Consider the following 18,353-nt stretch of genomic DNA (forward strand, 5'->3'; position numbering starts at 1 on the left):
CAAGTTTCAAGAAATCAAATATAAAAGGGAAAAAAAAACTCACTAAATTGAGGGTAAGGCAGTCTTATTATTATGGATTATTATCTTATTATCCTCTCTATATTGGGGGAGCTGTGGTCTGTGCCCAGATATCCCTGTTACCGCCTCTCTGCCAAACAGTCTGAGACAGGCTGCCTTTTCAGCATTTCTCTCAATATTTCGCCCCCACCAATTGGATGCCAGGCCCTGTGTGGGCAAGCTTGGGCATGTTGTTGTTTCCTGTTTGTGTGGATTCCACCTTGTAGAGGTTCAGAAAAACAATCACTTCTGGACCAAGCAGTCCCTCCTTTTCCACAAGTTTCTTTTACACCTGACCTTGTGCCTCCCAACTGTTTTCATGTCATTGCACAGCCAGACAATGATAATATTTGTACAAGACTCCAGGGTAACGGGAGGATCAGTCAGGCCAAGGGGTCCAAACGCGCGCCATCTGGAATCATTCAGACCATTCCAGTGTAGCCCACCTTCTCTAGTTAGTGTCTACACTGAACAAGGAGGAGGAGAAAGAAGAGAAAAGCAAGCAGAAGCCCTGCTAATGTTCATTGGTTTTCACTGGAGAATTTTAAAAGCATCTTATCAAGCATTTTTACAGTAGTAATCTGATACCTTGATTGAAATACCCTCTGGCCTTTGGGTTCCATCAACAAACAAGCTCCATGTGTCAGAACCACTGGGAAACCATTAGTTTCAATAGTGTCATATATATTCCCTACTGGCCTGAGGCCTGGGAAACTGAATCATAAAAGCAGTCCAGGTGATTCTTTCTGTGCTGACAGATTTGAGACCCACTGAGCCACAAAGGCCCTTGGAGGGTTTCGCTTGGCTCTATACATTTTATGCCCTACATGGTTTATCTGCCTTTTATACCCTGTAAAGATAGCCTTTCTGATGCAGTGGTCCAAACCTAGTCACAGACCACCTCTCCATACATGCTTAGTGCACCCCTGGTGTACGAGGAGGACCACCACAATGAGCAGGGAATCTGCACGTCTTCTGGGCCAGAAGCTTGCAATCTTCTACAAGAACAGCATGTCTCAGAGTATGGTCTGGAGACTGCCTGCATCAGAATCACGTAGAAAGAAGCGCGTTAAAAAAGTCTGAATAAGATTCTCAAATTTTGGCCTAGTAATCTACATTTTACATAAGTACCTTGCTAATGCTTACACACATTCAGATTGGGGACCTACTGCATATGTGTAACTTAATAATCCTATCAATCTGCAGAGGGTTAATTTCAATGTAAGTGCAGACACTGTGGCCTGGGTTAAATGCAGACCTTTTACTGCATAATAACCATACATACACACAGCTAGCTCCTTGAGTAAGGAACCTTGCTTTAAGTATGGCTAATGGAGTAGTAACAAAAGAAGGGTGTTTAGGCCCCAAAATTCTATCAGTGAAGTAAATGGTATAATTAAAAGCCTGATATGATGACTTGAATACACATAAGATTCAACACATTCTCCCTTATCTTAGTTTAATTTGGCAGTGGGAGTGTTTTTGCTTTGGTCTTTATGGGTCTCTCAATCAGAGTGGAGCTTATAGAATAAATAGTTTTTAACAGGATCCATGATGAACTATGGATGGAGGTTCATGACATTGTACAGGAGACAGGAATCAAGACCATCCCCAAGAAAAAGAAATGCAAAAAAGCAAATTGGCTGTCTGAGGAGGCCTTACAAATAGCTGTGAAAAGAAGGGAAGAGAAAAGCAAAGGAGAAAAGGAAAGATATACCCATTTGAATGCAGAGTTCCAAAGAATAGCAAGGAGAGATAAGAAAGCCTTCCTCAGCGATCAATGCAAAGAAATAGAGGAAAACAATAGAATGGGAAAGACTAGAGATCTCTTCAAGAAAATTAGAGATACCAAGGGAACATTTCATGCAAAGATGGGCTCCATAAAGGACAGAAATGGTATGGACCTAACAAAAGAAGAAGATATTAAGAAGAGGTGGCAAGAATACACAGAAGAACTCTACAAAAAAAGTCTTAATCACCCAGATAACCACAATGGTGTGGTCACTCACCTATAGCCAGGCATCCTAGAATGCAAAGTCAAGTGGGCCTTAGGAAGCATCATTATGAACAAAGCTAGTGGAGGTGATGGAATTCCAGCTGAGCTTTTTCAAATCCTAAAAGATGATGCTGTGAAAGTGCTGCACTCAATATGCCAACAAATATGGAAAACTCAGCAGTGGCCACAGGACTGGAAAAGGTCAGTTTTCATTCCAATCCCAAAGAAAGGCAATGCCAAAGAATGTTCAAACTATTGCACAATTGCACTCATCTCACATGCTAGTAAAGTAATGCTTAAAATTCTCCAGGCCAGGCTTCAACAGTACATGAACCGTGAACTTCCAGATGTTCAAGCTGTTTTTAGAAAAGGCAGAGGAACCAGAGATCAAATTGACAACATCTGCTGGATCATCGAAAAAGCAAGAGAGTTCCAGAAAAACATCTATTTCTGCTTTATTGACTATGCCAAAGCCTTTGACTGTGTGGATCACAATAAATTGTGGAAAATTCTGAAAGAGATGGGCATACCAGACTACCTGATCTGCCTCTTAAGAAACCTGTATGTAGGTCAAGAAGCAACAGTTAGAACTGGACATGGATCAACAGACTGGTTCCAAATAAGAAAAGAAGTACGTCAAGGCTGTATATTGTCACTTTGCTTATTTAACTTATATGCAGAGTACATCATGAGAAATGCTGGGCAGGAGGAAGCACAAGCTGGAATCAAGATTGCCAGGAGAAATATCAATAACTTCAGATATGCAGATGACACCACCCTCATGGCTGAAAGTGAAGAAGAACTAAAGAGCCTCTTGATGAAAGTGAAGGAGGAGAGTGAAAAAGTTGGCTTAAAACTCAACATTCAGAAAACTAAGATCATGGCATCCGGTCCCATCACTTCATGGCAGATAGATGGGGAAACAGTGGCTGACTTTATTTTTTGGCCTCCAAAATCACTGCTGTTGGTGACTGCAGCCATGAAACTAAAAGATGCTTACTGCTTGGCAGGAAAGTTATAACCAACCTAGACAGCATATTAAAAAGCAGACATTACTTTGCCAATAAAGGTCCATCTAGTCAAGGCTATGGTTTTTCCAATGGTCATGTATGAATGTGAGAGTTGGACTGTGAAGAAAGCTGAGCACCGAAGAACTGATGCTTTTGAACTGTGGTGTTGGAGAAGACTCTTGAGAGTCCCTTGGACTGCAGGTAGATCCAACCAGTCCATCCTAAAGGAGATCAGTCCTGGGTGTTCATTGGAAGGACTGATGCTGAAGCTGAAACTCCAGTACTTTGGTCACCTGATGCAAAGAACTGACTCAATAGAAAAGACCCTGATGCTGGGAAAGATTGAGGGCAGGAGGAGAAGGGTACGACAGAGGATGAGATGGTTGGATGGCATCACCAACTTGATGGACATGGGTTTGGGTGAACTCTGGGAGTTGTTGATGGACAGGGAAGCCTGGCGTGCTGCGGTTCATGGGGTCACAAAGAGTCAGACACGACTGAGCAACTGAACTGAACTGAACAGGATCCATGAACCCCTGAAATTGCAGGTAAATTTTTATGTGAATATGTATATTTTTCTAGGAGAGGGTTCAGACTACTGCCAGATTCTAAAAGGAATCTCTGACCCTGAAAGGGGAAAGACTAAGGATTTGAACGGAGGGATTTTTAAGGATTAGAACAGTGAAGAATTGTAAACAAAGGCTCAGGTCTGGGTAAGGATTTCCAAACTTTTGTAAACCAACAGAACTGAGATATTCAGCTTTCCTTAAAAGCATACCTGGTTTCTCTCCTCTCTCCTTCCTGCATCATTCTTTCTTCCTTTAGGTTTGTCTCTTTTTCTGTTTTTCCTCCCCAATATTTTCCCCTCTTTTTTCTCTATGTCCATCTGGTCATCCCTCCTTGCCATCCACTCCATCTCCCTTCTGCTCACTGACTGACCTAGTTCAGTTCAGTTGCTCAGTCATGTCCAACTCTTTGCGACCCACAGACTGCAGCATGCCACGCTTCCCTGTTCATCACCAACACCAGCTTGCTCAAACTCATGTTCATTTGAGTTGGTGATGTCATTCAACCATCTCATCCTCTATTGTCCCCTTCTCCTCCTGCCTTCAGTCTTTCCCAGCATCAGGGTCTTTTCCAATGAGTCAGTTCTTTGCATCAGGTGGCCAAAATATTGGAGTTTCAGTTTCAGCATCAGTCCTTCCAAAGAATATTCAGGACTGATTTCCTTGAGGATTGACTGGTTTGATCTCCTTCCAGTTCAAGTAGAAAGCAAAGCACATTTCTCTATTTGTTCTACCTATGGAATAACTTTTTTAAAAAAATAATGCTTTATGTTGGTGACTCTTGTTTTTAAAATCAACTGAGTTGAACATTTATCATTTCTCTGGTAGAGAGAGGACATAAAACTCTAGGTGCCCTGTCTTCCTGGCTTTTGGGGTTCAGCCCTCAGGAGGAGGTTTTCTGGGGGCTGTGATCCTGACTTCTGCCTGGCTGGAGGAGGGCAGGGGCAGGCACCTTCAGGCCTTCCTCTTGTTCTGAGTCTGCCTCTGGTGAAGAGAGTGACTGACTGCCCAGAATTCTAGGCCCCCAGCTCCAAAACTCTCCCATCCTCCCCACTGCATTATTTTTCATTTTCTGGCTTTGCCTGTGGAAAGCAGAGAAAGGAACCGCTAGGCTGAGGAGGCCGTGGGGACCCAGTCATGGCTGCAGAAGGAAACCCGAGCTAATGCTGCCCGGCTCTGTCCTTGTGTTGGCTCCGGCTCTGTGAGCAGAAGGGGGCTTGGCCCGCCAGGCTCCCCAGACAGCTCCCTGGGATGGATGCCTGAAGCATGAAGTCAGTGGCTTGGGAGGGCGCTCGCCTTGCTGGGCCGCCTACCTCAGCCCTGAGCAGCTGGGAGTTTCAAGGAGGTGGAGGGTGACACCCTGAGGGGTGGGTTAGCACATCCTGCCTGCACCCTGGTTCCTCCCTGTCGGGCCTGGTACTCGCCTCGCTGCAGGAGGGAGTCCTCTGGCTGTGGAGGGTAAGCCAGATGCCCTCAGCATGGCTGTGGAGGGGCAAATGATGGCGTTTTCAGACTCAAGCATTTTGGGGGCAGCTACTTGGCTTCCCTGGTGGTTTAGACAGTAAAGAATCTGCCTGCAGTGAGGGAGGCCTGGCTTTGATCCCTGGGTTGGGAAGATCCCCTGGAAAAGGAAATGACTGCCCACTCCAGTGTTTTTGCCTGGAGAATTCCATGGATAAGGGAGCCTAGCAGACTACAGTGCATGGGGTCACAAAAAGTCAGACACAGCTGAGCAACTAACACTGACTGGATTGAGACGCATTTTAGTGGGTCTGAGAGGGACACAGAGGCAAGAGACAGGCCCTCAAGTCACTCATGTTTGGGTGGGGAATGACGGCCATCTATAGACAGAGAGTCTCAGGCTGACTGTGGTGGTGCAGAGAGGACTGGCTGGGCTGGGCCATGTTCTGCGACCTGAGGAGCCTGTGGGTGCTGGCTGGAAGGGAGAGTGGAGTTTGCTATGGGGGCCGCTGGCAGGAGATGAAGCCCCAAGTCATAAACTCCAGGGCTCAGATGGGGTCAGGGCTAGAGGTTTCTGAGTTTGTGGCACAGGTGCCCTAAGCCTGCTCACCATCTAATTTATTTGTCTCTGCAGTCCCAGACTTAATGCTTGCTGGGAGCTGGGCCATGCAAATTCATCTTCAGGGATGTATCCTGAAGACATAGTGAGCCTTCTGCCGTGAGGTAGTCCAATCCCAGCACACAAGCACCCAGAGCCCAGCCAACACCAGGAACCACGGCAGCCCCTAGAATACCTCCCCGGGGACTGCATTTGCCAGTGCATTTCTGGGCCCCATAGAGAACTGACAAGTGGCTGTAACTGTTGGCCCCATTTGAAGGATTGCATCACACTTACATAGTTGTCAGAGCTGTAGCTTTGGACTCAGACCCTTGTGTTCAGATTCCAGCACAGCTGCAACTCATTGCGTGGACTTGGTCAAGTTAGTTAGCCTTTCTGACCACTCTCATTTCTGAAAATCAGGTAATAATGCCTACTTCACTGGGTTGCCAGAGCATAAAATAATATATATATAAAAGGCCTACTGTCATAGCCTGAGCGAAGTGGGTGCTTAATAAATAATTATTATTATTATTAACATTGTTTACCCTGGATGACTATGTCTCTGGAGGCCCCTGGGTTATGCTCCAAGGCAGTGCTTCTCAAGCTTCAAGATTAGGGGATCTTGTAATGGTGAAGGTGCCAGTTGCACAGGTGGGGGCAGGGGGAGATGCTGCAGTTCTAACAAGCTCTCGGGTGGTGCTGATGCTGACACCACTGGCCCAAGACCAGGTAGGGACCCATCATCCGAGTCCCCAGAGGAGCATCCCTGGCCTCCTTTTTCTTCGCACTTGCCCAGGACAGCCCAAGTTAAAGGCATATTCATTCCAGGGCAGCTCTTATTAAGTGGGACCTGTGTTAGACACTGCTCCCAGGCCCAGGGTGCCAGTGACCAGCAGAATATTGAAAGCAGGAACATGTGTCAAAAACAAGACTGGGATAATAGCATCCTTGATTTTGCTGAAGTTTTCCATGGGGTCTGAGCATGGTGGATATTGAGAAATCACAGTCTGTGCTTCTGGACAGCTCTTCCTCCAAGTCCCACAACCCAGCCCGTGATACCTGAATAAAACCTTGTAAGGTCTAGATGTCAGCAAAAGGAGCTGGGGTTCTGCCTGAACTCCCGAGAGCGTGGGACTTTCTGCCCAGTTCCTCCAGGGAGGGGTTGTACATGGGCAGATGGCTCACTGCGGTGGAGCAGGGCGGGGGGTGGGGGGTGCTCGCCTTGCAGTGGCTGAGAGCTGAGGCTTTCACTCATCTTCTTCCATCTGAGGAGGCAACTTGCTTTGGTGGGAGAATTGGAGTCTGCATCTAGGACTAGTCTGCACCTGTGGCTTCGCTCCTTCCTCTCTGCTCTGCCTTGGCTGGGAAGCTCCCTTCACCCTCTCTTCCACATCTGCAAAGCAGAGATCAGGCCTGGCTGAAACAAGGATGCTGCAGGTGGTCCCTGCAGGGGGCGCTGTGGAAAGAAATGGCTTTTTTTAAAATTGTGGCAAAATATATATGATAAAATTTGCCATTTTAACCATTTTAAAGTATGCAGTTCAGTGGCATTTACTCCATTAACCGTGATGTACAACCATCACAACTGTCTGCTTCTGAAACATTTTTTATCACCTGCAAACAAAAACTGTGTCTATGGAAAAGTAACTCTCCATTCCCCTGCCAATCCCTGATAACCTCTGTTCTATTTTCTGTTTCTGTGAATATGGCTATTCCAGATGTTTCATATGAATGGATCATACAGTATTTGTCTTTTTGTGTTTTTTTTTTCCACTTAACGTGTTTTTGAGATTCATCCATGTTGTATCAAGTGTTGGTACTTCATTCCTTTCGATGGCTGAGTAGTACTCTGTATGGAGAGACCGTGTGCTGTTTCTCCACTCATCTGTTGATGGACACTTGGGTTGTTTCCACTGTTTATTTTTTTATTTATTTTTTTTTTTTATTTTAGACAATATTTATTTATTTGACTTAGTTGTGGCACATGGGGTCTTTTGTCTTCCTTGGGGCATGTGGGATCTTTAGTCACAGCAGGTGGCATCTAGTTCCCTGACCCGGAGTTGAAGCTCGGCTCTCTGCATTGGGAGTGGAGTTTTAGCTACTGGACAACCAGGGAAGTCCCTCTATTGTTTATTAATAAACTGTAATTTTTTTGCTTGCCCCCTGGTTCTAGGCAATGAAATATATCATGAAATAAAACAGCATAGTTCCTGCCCTGAGCCAGCAGGCAGCCTGCAGTGACAATAGAGATGAGTGTCTAGCAGGGCACATGTTGGAGGGGGCTTGGCTGCACTGGGGTCTTCTGGTCTTGCCTGACCAGCTGCTGACTGCTGACTGTGTGGCATGGGCCTTGGCATTCCCATTTGTACAATGGACTTGCAACAATGACCCCTGTGGTAACATGCTATAGTCCTGTGATACTGAATCTGCTGCCATGGGATTCTAGGAGAATGTCCCCTGCATTTCTTTCTTGGGTAGGGCTTGAGGTGAGAGAGAACTGCACATGGCTGCAGAGCTGGGGCATGTGGAGTCCGGATATTTCCAGCATGGTGTTAGGCAGGAGGGTGACCCTGCTTGCATAACCATGTGGATGCTGACTGCGCCCTGCAGGGGGCCCCTTGTCCTCCCACCCCCTTCTCAGTGCCTGCCTGGAGACAGTGTGCAGGCAGCAGCAGGGCTGAGGACTGACTCCCAGGTCAGAACTCTGGACCCCCCAGAGGCTGGGGCTCTGCAGAGACAGTCAACGTGGGGGACCCCACATGGGGTTAGATTATTTTGGGGGGTGTGGGGGAGTGTGTGGGGTTTAGGTAGGATGGGAATTAGGATGCCAGAGGCAGGGACAGCCAGAAGGAATAAGTGGTGGCTGGGAGGAACCCACAGCCTGGGTGGAGACTTCCTGTCAAAACAGCCACTTATCCTGGCTGGAGAGTGCATTCCTTTCCCCCAGGAGATAAGAAGGCCAGATTTTCCTTTCTCAGTGCTCCTTTGAGCTGAGAGCAGTGTTGGGTAAGCCAGTGGGGGCTTTGCAGGCTGGGGGCTGGGGGCTTTGCAGTCCCTTCCATCTGGCCCCAGCCTGACCAGCTGGGCTCCTGGCCTCCCTTCCAGACTCCCTGCAGCCTTGGGTGAGCTCTGACCCCGGCAGCCAAGGGTTGAATCTTGTCTCCTCTCTGTGCTTCGGCTTCCTTACCTGAAAATTGCACCAATCTCGTTGAGCGAAAATATGTAATGCACTTGGAACAGTGCCTGGCACAAACCCTTGCTCAGCAATTTGTGGCTATCCTGGTTGTTATCCAAAGACACCTCTTTGTTTCTTGGGTCCAAGTGAGTTGCAGATTCCTAAATGTCCTAGGGCATTTGACAGTCCCCTGCTCTGTAGGCTTTTCCAGGTAAAAATCTCTTCTCATCTCAACTTGACCCCAAGGCCATTATTAAAAAAAGTCTGCTAAGCATTTAAAATAGAGCCAATGTCAGAGGGTGGAACAATTTCTTGGATATTAGAAATGCCCCCTTTCACAAGTGAGAGCTCCTTTTCTCAGGAGGAACTCCAGGACTGCTGTCCTAGATTGTAGGGGTTGGCAGGAGCTTTTCTTCTTACTGGAAACTAAGCCACTGCCTCCCAAGGGGGCTGCCCTGACATTCCCCCAACCCAGGCCCTTCATGCCCTGGGTTGCCTGGCCCTGGGGGCTTTTCCGGCTGTTCCCGCCAGTCAGTTGTCCTGAGGGTGGAGGCCTTCCCCCAGGGGCCTGGAGGCTCCAGGCTGCTCCTCCCCACGCCCTCTGGGCAGGCCCAGCTCCACTTCAGACTTCCCTTCTGGCCACTGCTAGAATGCCCAGCCTTCCCTCTGTGTATTTTCTCTCTGGGTGGGGGCCCTGGAGCTGGAAACCCTGTTCACATCCTCTCTCCACCCTCCCTTTAGAGGACCAAACTCACCAGGGCTGAAGCCAGAGAGGCGGTTGTGGTCTGGGGAAGGCTCCTAGCTCACGGAACAGAAGTCCTGTGGAGAAGGAAATCCATGCTGTGGGCAGGGGCTCTGAGGGGATCTCTTCCCAACCCATCATTATTGCCCCTTCCAGTCAGTACCGCCTGATCTGGTTCAGCTTCAGAGTATTTCTAATGGTGCATCTGTCATGGACTAGAATTGTTATGACCCAGATCAATGGGAGAAGCCAGCAAATGGGGAGTATTCTGGGGACTCCAAGTGGGACTCCAAGCCAGGGTTCCTTTCTCACTTTCAACTCTCATGCCTTTTGAGTAGCTGGCTTCTAGCCAGTTTCCTCACTTGTAAAAACGGACCAATGAATTAGACCAGGAAGCTTTTAGTATCTACATTAATGGAGGGCGCACGTGACTGTCATACCCTAAGACCTAGTGGCAGGACTTGTAATTCATAATTGCTTTGTTTCATTAGTGGACGAAAAATGTGGTAGTGATCTTGTCTCACAGTCTGGAGCACACTTGGTATCCATAGCCACAGAGATGGGGAAGGGTAACAGGGAGGTTACCCTTTGCTACTTGGAAGAAAAGCTATGACAAAACTAGACAAAAAATTAAAAAGCAGAGACATTACTTTGCCGACAAAGGTCCGTCTAATCAAAGCCATGGTTTTTCCAGTAGTCATGTATGGATGTGAGAGTTGTACTATAAAGAAGGCTGAGTGCTGAAGAATTGATACTTTTGAACTGGGATGTTGGAGAAGACAGTTCAGAGTTCCTTAGACTGTAAGGAGATCAAACCAGTCAATCCTAAAGGAAATTAACCCTGAATATTCATTGGAAGAACTGATTCTGAAGCTCCTATACTTTGGCCACCTGATGCAAAGAACTGACTCATTCGTAAAGACCCTGATACTGGGAAAGATTGAAGGCAGGAGGAGAAGTGGACAACAGAGGATGAGATGGTTGGATGGCATCACTGACTCAATGGACATGAGTTTGAGCAAGCTCTGGGATATGGTAAAGGACAGGGAAGCCTGGCGTGCTGCAGTCCATGGGGTCGCAAAGACTCGGACACGACTGAGTGAACAAGAACAGGGAGGCCGAGGGCAGCGCTGACAGCTCTGGAAGCTAGTTTGGGATTTTATATCAGCCACTGGGAATCAGTGGTGCACTTGGATGATGTGCCCTGAGTCTTGAGAATGGACTTCTGACTGGCGGCTTTCAGAATTAGAAGGGTTCTGAAAAAGAATTTAGTTTACCTGTTACTGAGAGTGTGATCTACATCACCTGGGCTCATTTAGACTGCAGACTCTCATCCCTGGTGGACATCCCCACCTGGACATCCCAGGTGCCCATCCCAGGTGGACAGTTATCATTTGCATTTCGAAGAAGGGCTCACCTACAGTCCCACAGTGAGTCTGTGGCAGAACCTGAGCGTGAGCCCAGGTGTCCTGTTTCTTGGTCCTGTCATGGCTCTTCCCTTCCTCCCAGAGATGCCCAGGGCCTCATGCTCCACCCCGTGGGGGAGAGAATAGCCCAGGCTTCTCCCAGATCCACCCTCCTTGAGCTCAGTTTGGGCACATTTTGCTCTCTCGTGACTGAGGCTGCCTCACCCATTGCAGCTCCCAGACCTGACACCAGAGCCCTGAGGCAGAATGAGCAGCCCAGGCCCCTGGGGGCTTGCTGGGCCGGACTGCCCGTCTGTGTCCACTTTGGACCTTCTGGGGTTGGGCCATATCTGAGTAAGTGCAGGGGCTGCGTGGCAGGAGCTCTGTGAGAGCCTCAGTGATAGGATGCGGCCTGGACATGCCTTTTTTCTCTTTGGCACAGACCTGTCTTTGTCAAGCCATTTCAGGCTTTCTGTCCCTCCCCCAAAATGCAGGTCTCTGTCCCCATGAGACAGAGTCCCAGAGCCATCAAGGCAATGCCGGGCAATGGGCAGACCATCCCGGGTTCCAAGTGGACTCTGCTGCGGAGGAGGCTCTTGGGAGGGGCGAGTGTCCAGGGTGAGGCGGGGCCTTGGTCAAGGCGCCCGTTCACCTTTCTTTACTGCTCACCCTACTGTACTTCCGGCTCCTCTGGGATCCTCTGAGGCCCAGTGGCCTTCTGGCACCCTCCCCGCCCCCAGGCCTTGTTTTGGTGTGAGTGTCCCTTCCCAGAAGCTCGGCCTCTCCTTTCCTTTTCCTTGCAGAGCTGCTCTTCCTGTGATGTCCCAGGATCCGGGCAGCGTGCCCCTCCCGCCTTCCTCTCCCCGGCCCTTCCTCTGCTCTTTCTATTCCTGGTTGGACTGGCCTCTCCCATTGTCGTTCCCAGGAAAGGGCTGTCTTGCTGGTCAAGGGGTGGGGGGCCTGAGCCAAGAAGAAAACCGGGTGGGAAGCCCCCCGCCCCGCCCGGGCTCATCAGAGGGATGGCAGGGCCCCCGGTGCCAGCATCGTTTTTAGAAATCTCACTTTCGAAGTTAGTCAGCAGTTGCCATCTGACACCCACGGTGGGGGCGGGGGATGATTTCCCGCTGCCTCCTCTGATTTCAGTGGACCCCAGGGGCGGTGAGGGTGGGGGAGCAGAGGTGAGTTTCCCAGAAGCCAGCTTCCCAGAGGGCGCAGCCCAGCTTGAGGGAGCTGCCCTTTGTAGCAGAGTGTGACTCAGGCTGGCTCCTTTGGCCCAGACGAGGTAGGCAGGGTCTGGTGATAGTCCTTGGGAGCAGATCCTTGACCCTGCAGAACCACAGTCCCCCTGGGGGCTTCCTAAGGTGATAGGAAGCTGTGATACCTGAGTGCCAAGGGGGAAGGCCAGCCCTCAAGTATCTTCCCTCCTCCTGTTCTTGCCTGGTTTTTGTCATGTTTTCTCTTTCCTCACTCTGTTCTATCTTTGTTCTTCCTAAAAGCTCATAACTCATGTGGGGCCAAAGAATTTTTTCTGTGGATACAGGTGCAGATGTTCAGGTCAAACCCAGATATAGTCACATGCAGCAGCTGCAGGCACTGGGCATTCTGGGCCTTGCAGAGCTGGAAGACACCAGCTGAGAGCACCAGAGCCCCTCCTGTTACCAGCAGAGTCTCTGAAGGGCCCACAGAGGCGAAGACACTCACCTTAGAAACCTCTGGGGAAACAACTCAGGATAAATTGCAGGGAGTTGCTATGGTAGATGGAAAACGTTGACTTCAGACAGACCCGGGGTGGAGGCTGGGCTTTGCCTCTTCCCAGCTGTGCACACACCCCTCAGTGCGTGTGGCATTCCACGGGGAGACCCCCATGGGCCCCACAGAGGTGGAGAAGGGGAGATGCCATGACCTCGGGGGTGTTTCTCTCGGAGTTGAAGGAAACCTCGGCTGTATGCATCCCTCTGTGTGGGAGGGTGGTGTTGGGGACCTGGGGACCTGAAGACCAGCCTCCTGGAGGATAGACCAGGGCTGTCATACAGGCAGGTCTGCTGTGTAACCTTGGACAAGACTCTTCACCTTCATGAGTCTGGTTTGCTTACCTCTGATCTTGCAGGATAGTTGTAAGGATCAAGGATGATGTTGTAAAGGACTTGGTGCCCAGTGACTGGCACAGAGGAGGTGTTAATAAATGATGACTTGTCACTATGTTCAGAAGGGAGTGTCCCAGGATGTCCCGGGGGACCTGCCCTGTCCCCATACATGCAGACACCTTGCCTGGCAGAGATGACAGCAGGAAATGTTGGCCTCTGTTCACCCCAAGGCACAGCATGGTGGGACTTGGGACATCGTAGGTAACTGTGGGGCCTGCCAGAAGTCTCAGGTACAGAGGCAGCCCCTAGCATAAAGGTGCCAAACCTTGGAGAGCCTCCAGGGAACCCCCCAATGGAATGCAAAATGTGCTTTCATCAGATTCTCAAATGGGGCCATGACTAGAAGAATTAGCAAATCAGGAGGCAAGACCCACTGTGAGAGGCCATGGCAGGTGGTGTCTACTCAACCCTGCAACACTGGATGTGGCCAGAGGACGTCAGGCCATGCCTTAAGTATAAATTTTTCTGAGACATCAGTGCCTGTCCTGGACACCTGCTCCACATAAGCTCAAGGTCCAGCTGGACCACAGGTTAGGGTTGTGGGAAAGAGATTGGGGCCCTGGAAGTCAGGATGCAGGCCAGTGGGCCAGGTCTTCTGTGGCGCTAGGACTGGGGAGCATGACGTAGGGGGCTGTCAAGTGGGTGGAAGTCATAAGGGCCCCGGGAAGGTAAGGGCAGAAGCAGTGAGACAGGTCCACCATGTGAGCCGAGGGCTCCTTCTCACCCACTAGAATGTGGCATGTGTGAATGTTGGCCGTAAGGTCCTTCCCTGCTGGACTGGGCTGTGTCAGAAATGATCTCTCTAGGCCTTGAATTCCAGCTTGAGGAAAATCACTGCAGGATCTTACCTCAGAGACCTGAGGGCTGTAGGTGTTTCCTCCCTATCTTTTGCTCAATTTCTTTTTTTTTTTCTTTCTGTTTCTTTTTTGCCCCTTATTTTGCTTGTCCTATCTTACTTATGTTTTTCTCATAAGCTACTTAAATCATTTTGAAAAACAGGGCAAGTATCATTTTGAAAAACAGGGAGAGTATAAATGGAAAGGAAAAAAGAGAAATGAATTTGTTTATAGAAAAGCTATCTGGAGAAAGTAGGCTTTCAGTTGTGGGATGTTTTGTTTTTACAAAAGGCATTAATTTTTGATGATAAGTTGATTATGCTCACGACGGACAACATGGAAAGTTTTTAAACACTAAAAAAAGATTGCCCATGATTGCATTATACAGACAACAACAATTAGTTTTTGGTATATTTGCTTTTCTTACATATATACATTAAAACTTTTTTTTATTTGTCCTATAAATGGTATCCAGTTTCTTATTTAATATATATCATATGTAACATGGATAGTTTTCTTTGGCACTAGTAAGTCTTTATAAGGATTTAAAATACCTCAACCTTTCAGTTGGACATTTAGACACTCCCCACTTACATGATTATAAATAACTCATTGACAAGAATCTCTGTTCATAAAGTTCTTGTCGAAGTTAAGATTTCCTTGAGAACAATTTAGGACTGGACTTGAGGGGAGAGGGCTGGGGTCAGCAGCAGCTGTCAGTGTGAGTGTGTGCTTGTGAGCGTGTAAGAGCTGCATTTGTGATCATCCTGCAGAGAAGGACCCCGCCCCCACCCCTGCCTCCTCGAATAAATCAAGTGACTCATCCCCTCAATCTGTGGATCTCGTTGGTGGGATGATGGAGAAAGAGAAGAGGCTTCCCAGTGACTCATCTATGGCGCCTGAAATCCCTCTGACCCTTCAGGCTGACCGGGGCCAGGCCCTTCAGGCCTGGTGACCAAATACCCGCCCATGTCAGGGTGGCCTTGGGGACAGCCGAGATCAGTGGAGCCTGATGAAGTGTTTATGACCCTCCGGCTGGCCTGCCCAGCGCACGGCTCCGTGCTCAAATGTGCTCAGACCTGTGTATCATCCAGTTTGGCCGAGCTTCCTTCCAAGGCAGGCTGGGCTGGTTTTCTCCTCAGAAAGTCTAGTCAGCGGGGTCAGCCAGCGGATAAACTAAAGTTAACTTAGCTATTATTGCTTTTCTGTTAATGAGGGGAGGACCAGCTGTGAAGATGCCAAACCATTCGGAAATGCTGCACAATCCTTGGGATCTAAGGTTCAGGAGAAAGAGAGCAATTGACAATGATTTTAAGTCCTGACTGGACTCCCCAGGGTTCCTTGTGCTTCACTGAGCTTTCATTTTACTATTTTTTTGAAAAATATTTTTCCTATGAAGATATGAATCTTGGAAGCCATGAGAAGTGCCCGTGATCTTGGACTCATCAGCGAGCCGGCACTGTTTACTGGATGGAAGCTCAGGGTGAAGTTAAGCCCCGAGGGTGGTGGAGGACAGGCTGGCAGGGGATTGTCACTGCAGCCCCGGGGGTCAGCTATGGAGAGACTAATGGCTAAGTGCTCGTCTTGCATGTCAGAGGGGATAGAGGGAAAAAGATCAAGACCGAGTTGTGGACTAGAGTGAGCAGGAACAAACCAACTCATTCTCCAAAAACAGACACTGGATATCCTGTGTGTTCCTGAGCCCAAGGACACAGGACTTGTATCTTAAAATTCAACAGCCCACTAACATATCCACAGATGCTGTTCAAGGTGACCCCCTTTGACAAAAAAGCAGTATCTGTAGGAGTGAAACCTCTTAACTGCATTTAAGGCAATGTAAAAAATGTTTAAAATGCTTTGAAGAAATCAGATCTGAGATGTTCCTGCTATAAAGTAGTCTGTGAACCATGAGGCTGAAAGCACGGAAGCAAAAGATCCAAGAGCAAGGTTCTTTCAGTGTGACCCATATTTGCACCCTGCCTGCTGTGTGGCAGGCACAGTGGTTGGCCCTGGGGGACAGAGGTGTTTAAGACCAGATCTCTAGCCGCAAGGAGTCTGGTCATGGAGGGCACTTAGGAGGAGGATTCTGATCAAGGAGTTCATGTAAGGCCCAAAGAGAACAGCGTTCGGGTTGGGCTTGAAGAGTGAGCACCATATTGATGTTCAGAGATGTGGGGAAGGGTCTGGAAGCAGGGGACACAGGAATGGGTATTAGTGGGCTTCTTGGGCAGAGTTGTCTGTATGACTGCTGGGAAGAGGAAAAGGCAAAGCACGAATAGGAAACGGTGGGCCATTGCCGGGTTGTGGGGAGCTTCCACACTCATCTTAAGGAGTTTGGACTTTATTCTGTAGCTAATAGGAATCTATTGGAAGGTTTTTGAGCAGGGAGTTAATGCAATTTTTGAAATCAAAAGCAAACACATCAGTGCATGCTCATCGAAAGATTTCAGCTATACTGAAGTCTATAAGCAAAAAAAAAAAAAAGTTCCCATTCCTAGAGGTGACTATTCTCTTCTTCATGTCATTTTATTTACCTACATCCATAGATGTAGATACACAAAAGTCAAGCCCTAGACGTGGGAAGGAAGATGTTTTTAGTATCTTCTGTGTTCTCTCCCTGCCCCCCACATCATACCTACCTTTTACTATTTAAAGTTACTATTTAAAACTGGGACTGTAATCTAGGGAACTTGTGCTATGTCTTGTCACTCGGCTCATTTTGCTTTCTTCTGTATTATTTCAGATCATGGTTTTATTGGATATTCACCAGAACTGCTACAGAACAACACTCTGCCAGATTACAGTCCTGGAGAGTCCTTTTTCACCGTCTTCGGGGTGTTCTTCCCTGCAGCTACAGGTACTGGCATTCTTTTTCATTATCATGTTAGGGATATAAGTAAATGCTTGGTTCCCAAAATGCAGTATCATAATGGACCTGCATGTGCTCTTAGGGTATATATCTGACTTTATAGATGGCCTTAGCTTTAACTACACATCTATTATTTTGACGGAGGCTTTACTTGTTCATAATTCCTGAAGGTTCCCAACATGATTTGATCCTCCTTACCCCTTATACTTACATATTGATACCTCTTGGCCAAGTTAGTAGAGGGTACATATTTTTCTTAGGGCTAAGCAGGCTGGATTCCTCAACAGGACAGCTGCCCCTTCCACCTTGTAGTGAGTGCAGACTGGTCTCTAATCTCCCCCTCCCCTGCCCCACCCATGTGTCTTTTCCCAGGGGGCAGAGAAATGCTCTTATCCTCTTACCACTTTGGCTGTGGGTGGAATCAGGATCGCATGGGCAAGGACTGTGTCTCTCCTCTCCCACTTTCCCGTTCCATGGTGGCTGCAGAGGAGCCTTCCACAGCTGAGGTCCTAGTAGAACTCCTGTTGCATGCTCGGGTCCCAGGCCCAGAAGGTAGTAAGCTAATGTGTTGACCAAATGCTCCACAAGAAATAACCATTTACTAGGGACTGGGCTTGTTTCCAGAACACAGACAGAAAAACGTTTCTCCATCCAGGCAGTGTTGATGCCCCGGAGCTGATTTTGTCTCCTTTCCCTCTTCCCTCTGCCTTCCTCCAGAGAGAAGGGAGGAAAAGCTACTAGATTGTTGAAAATTTAAGAAACTGTCCCTGTCAGATGTGGACAAGGATTTGGAGGAACTGGAACTTGCATACATTGCTGATGGGAACGTAAAATGGGACAACCATTTTTGGAAAATGGTTTGACAGTTTCTTAAAAACCAAACACATACCCAGCCATTCCAATCCTGGTTATCTACTATTGAGGGGGAAAAACAAAGCTTGTATCCATATAAAGACTTGTATATGAAAGTTCAAAGCAACTTAGTCTGTTATAGTCCCAAACTGGAAGCAACTCAAATACTCATCAACAGGTGAATGGAGAGACAAATTATGGTATCACCACACAATCTAAAACTACTCAGCAATTAGAAAAAGTGAACTATTGATAACTTGTGACGATGTAGATGACTCTCAAAATAATGCTGCTGTGTGAAAAAAGTCCTTTTTAAAAAGATAAAATTATTTAAAAATCCATTTATATAAAATTCTAGAAAATGCAGACTATAGCAACAGGAAGCGGGTCGGTTAATACCTAGGAGTGGAGGTGAAAGGAGCAGGAGGGAGGCCAAGAAAATTTTGGGGGATGAAAAAATGTGTTTTTCACTGAGGTGATGGATTCGCAAGTGTGTTCTTATCAAATTTTGCAGACTGGTACACTTTAAACCTGCAGCTTATTGTATGTTACTTATACCTCAGTAAAGCTGTTAAAATGTGGGAGGAAATTACTGACTGTAGTCATATTTAACAGCTTCCCTGAATCCCGTTTCTCCC

At 47.9% G+C, this 18,353-nt stretch overlaps 1 protein-coding gene across 2 annotated transcripts in view; it reads left to right on the top strand.

Moving 5' to 3' along the window:
• Nucleotides 1-18,353, top strand: part of SLC12A8 (solute carrier family 12 member 8) — a 147,553-nt gene that overhangs the window by 65,951 nt on the left and 63,249 nt on the right. For both annotated transcript variants that reach the window (XM_043875234.1, XM_043875235.1), the window contains exon 6: nt 16,738-16,851. In XM_043875234.1, the coding sequence (XP_043731169.1) occupies nt 16,738-16,851 (114 nt within the window). The remainder of the gene's footprint in view (nt 1-16,737; nt 16,852-18,353) is intronic.

The sequence above is a fragment of the Cervus elaphus genome, chromosome 19 (genome assembly GCF_910594005.1).
Source record: "Cervus elaphus chromosome 19, mCerEla1.1, whole genome shotgun sequence".
NCBI lineage: Eukaryota > Metazoa > Chordata > Mammalia > Artiodactyla > Cervidae > Cervus > Cervus elaphus.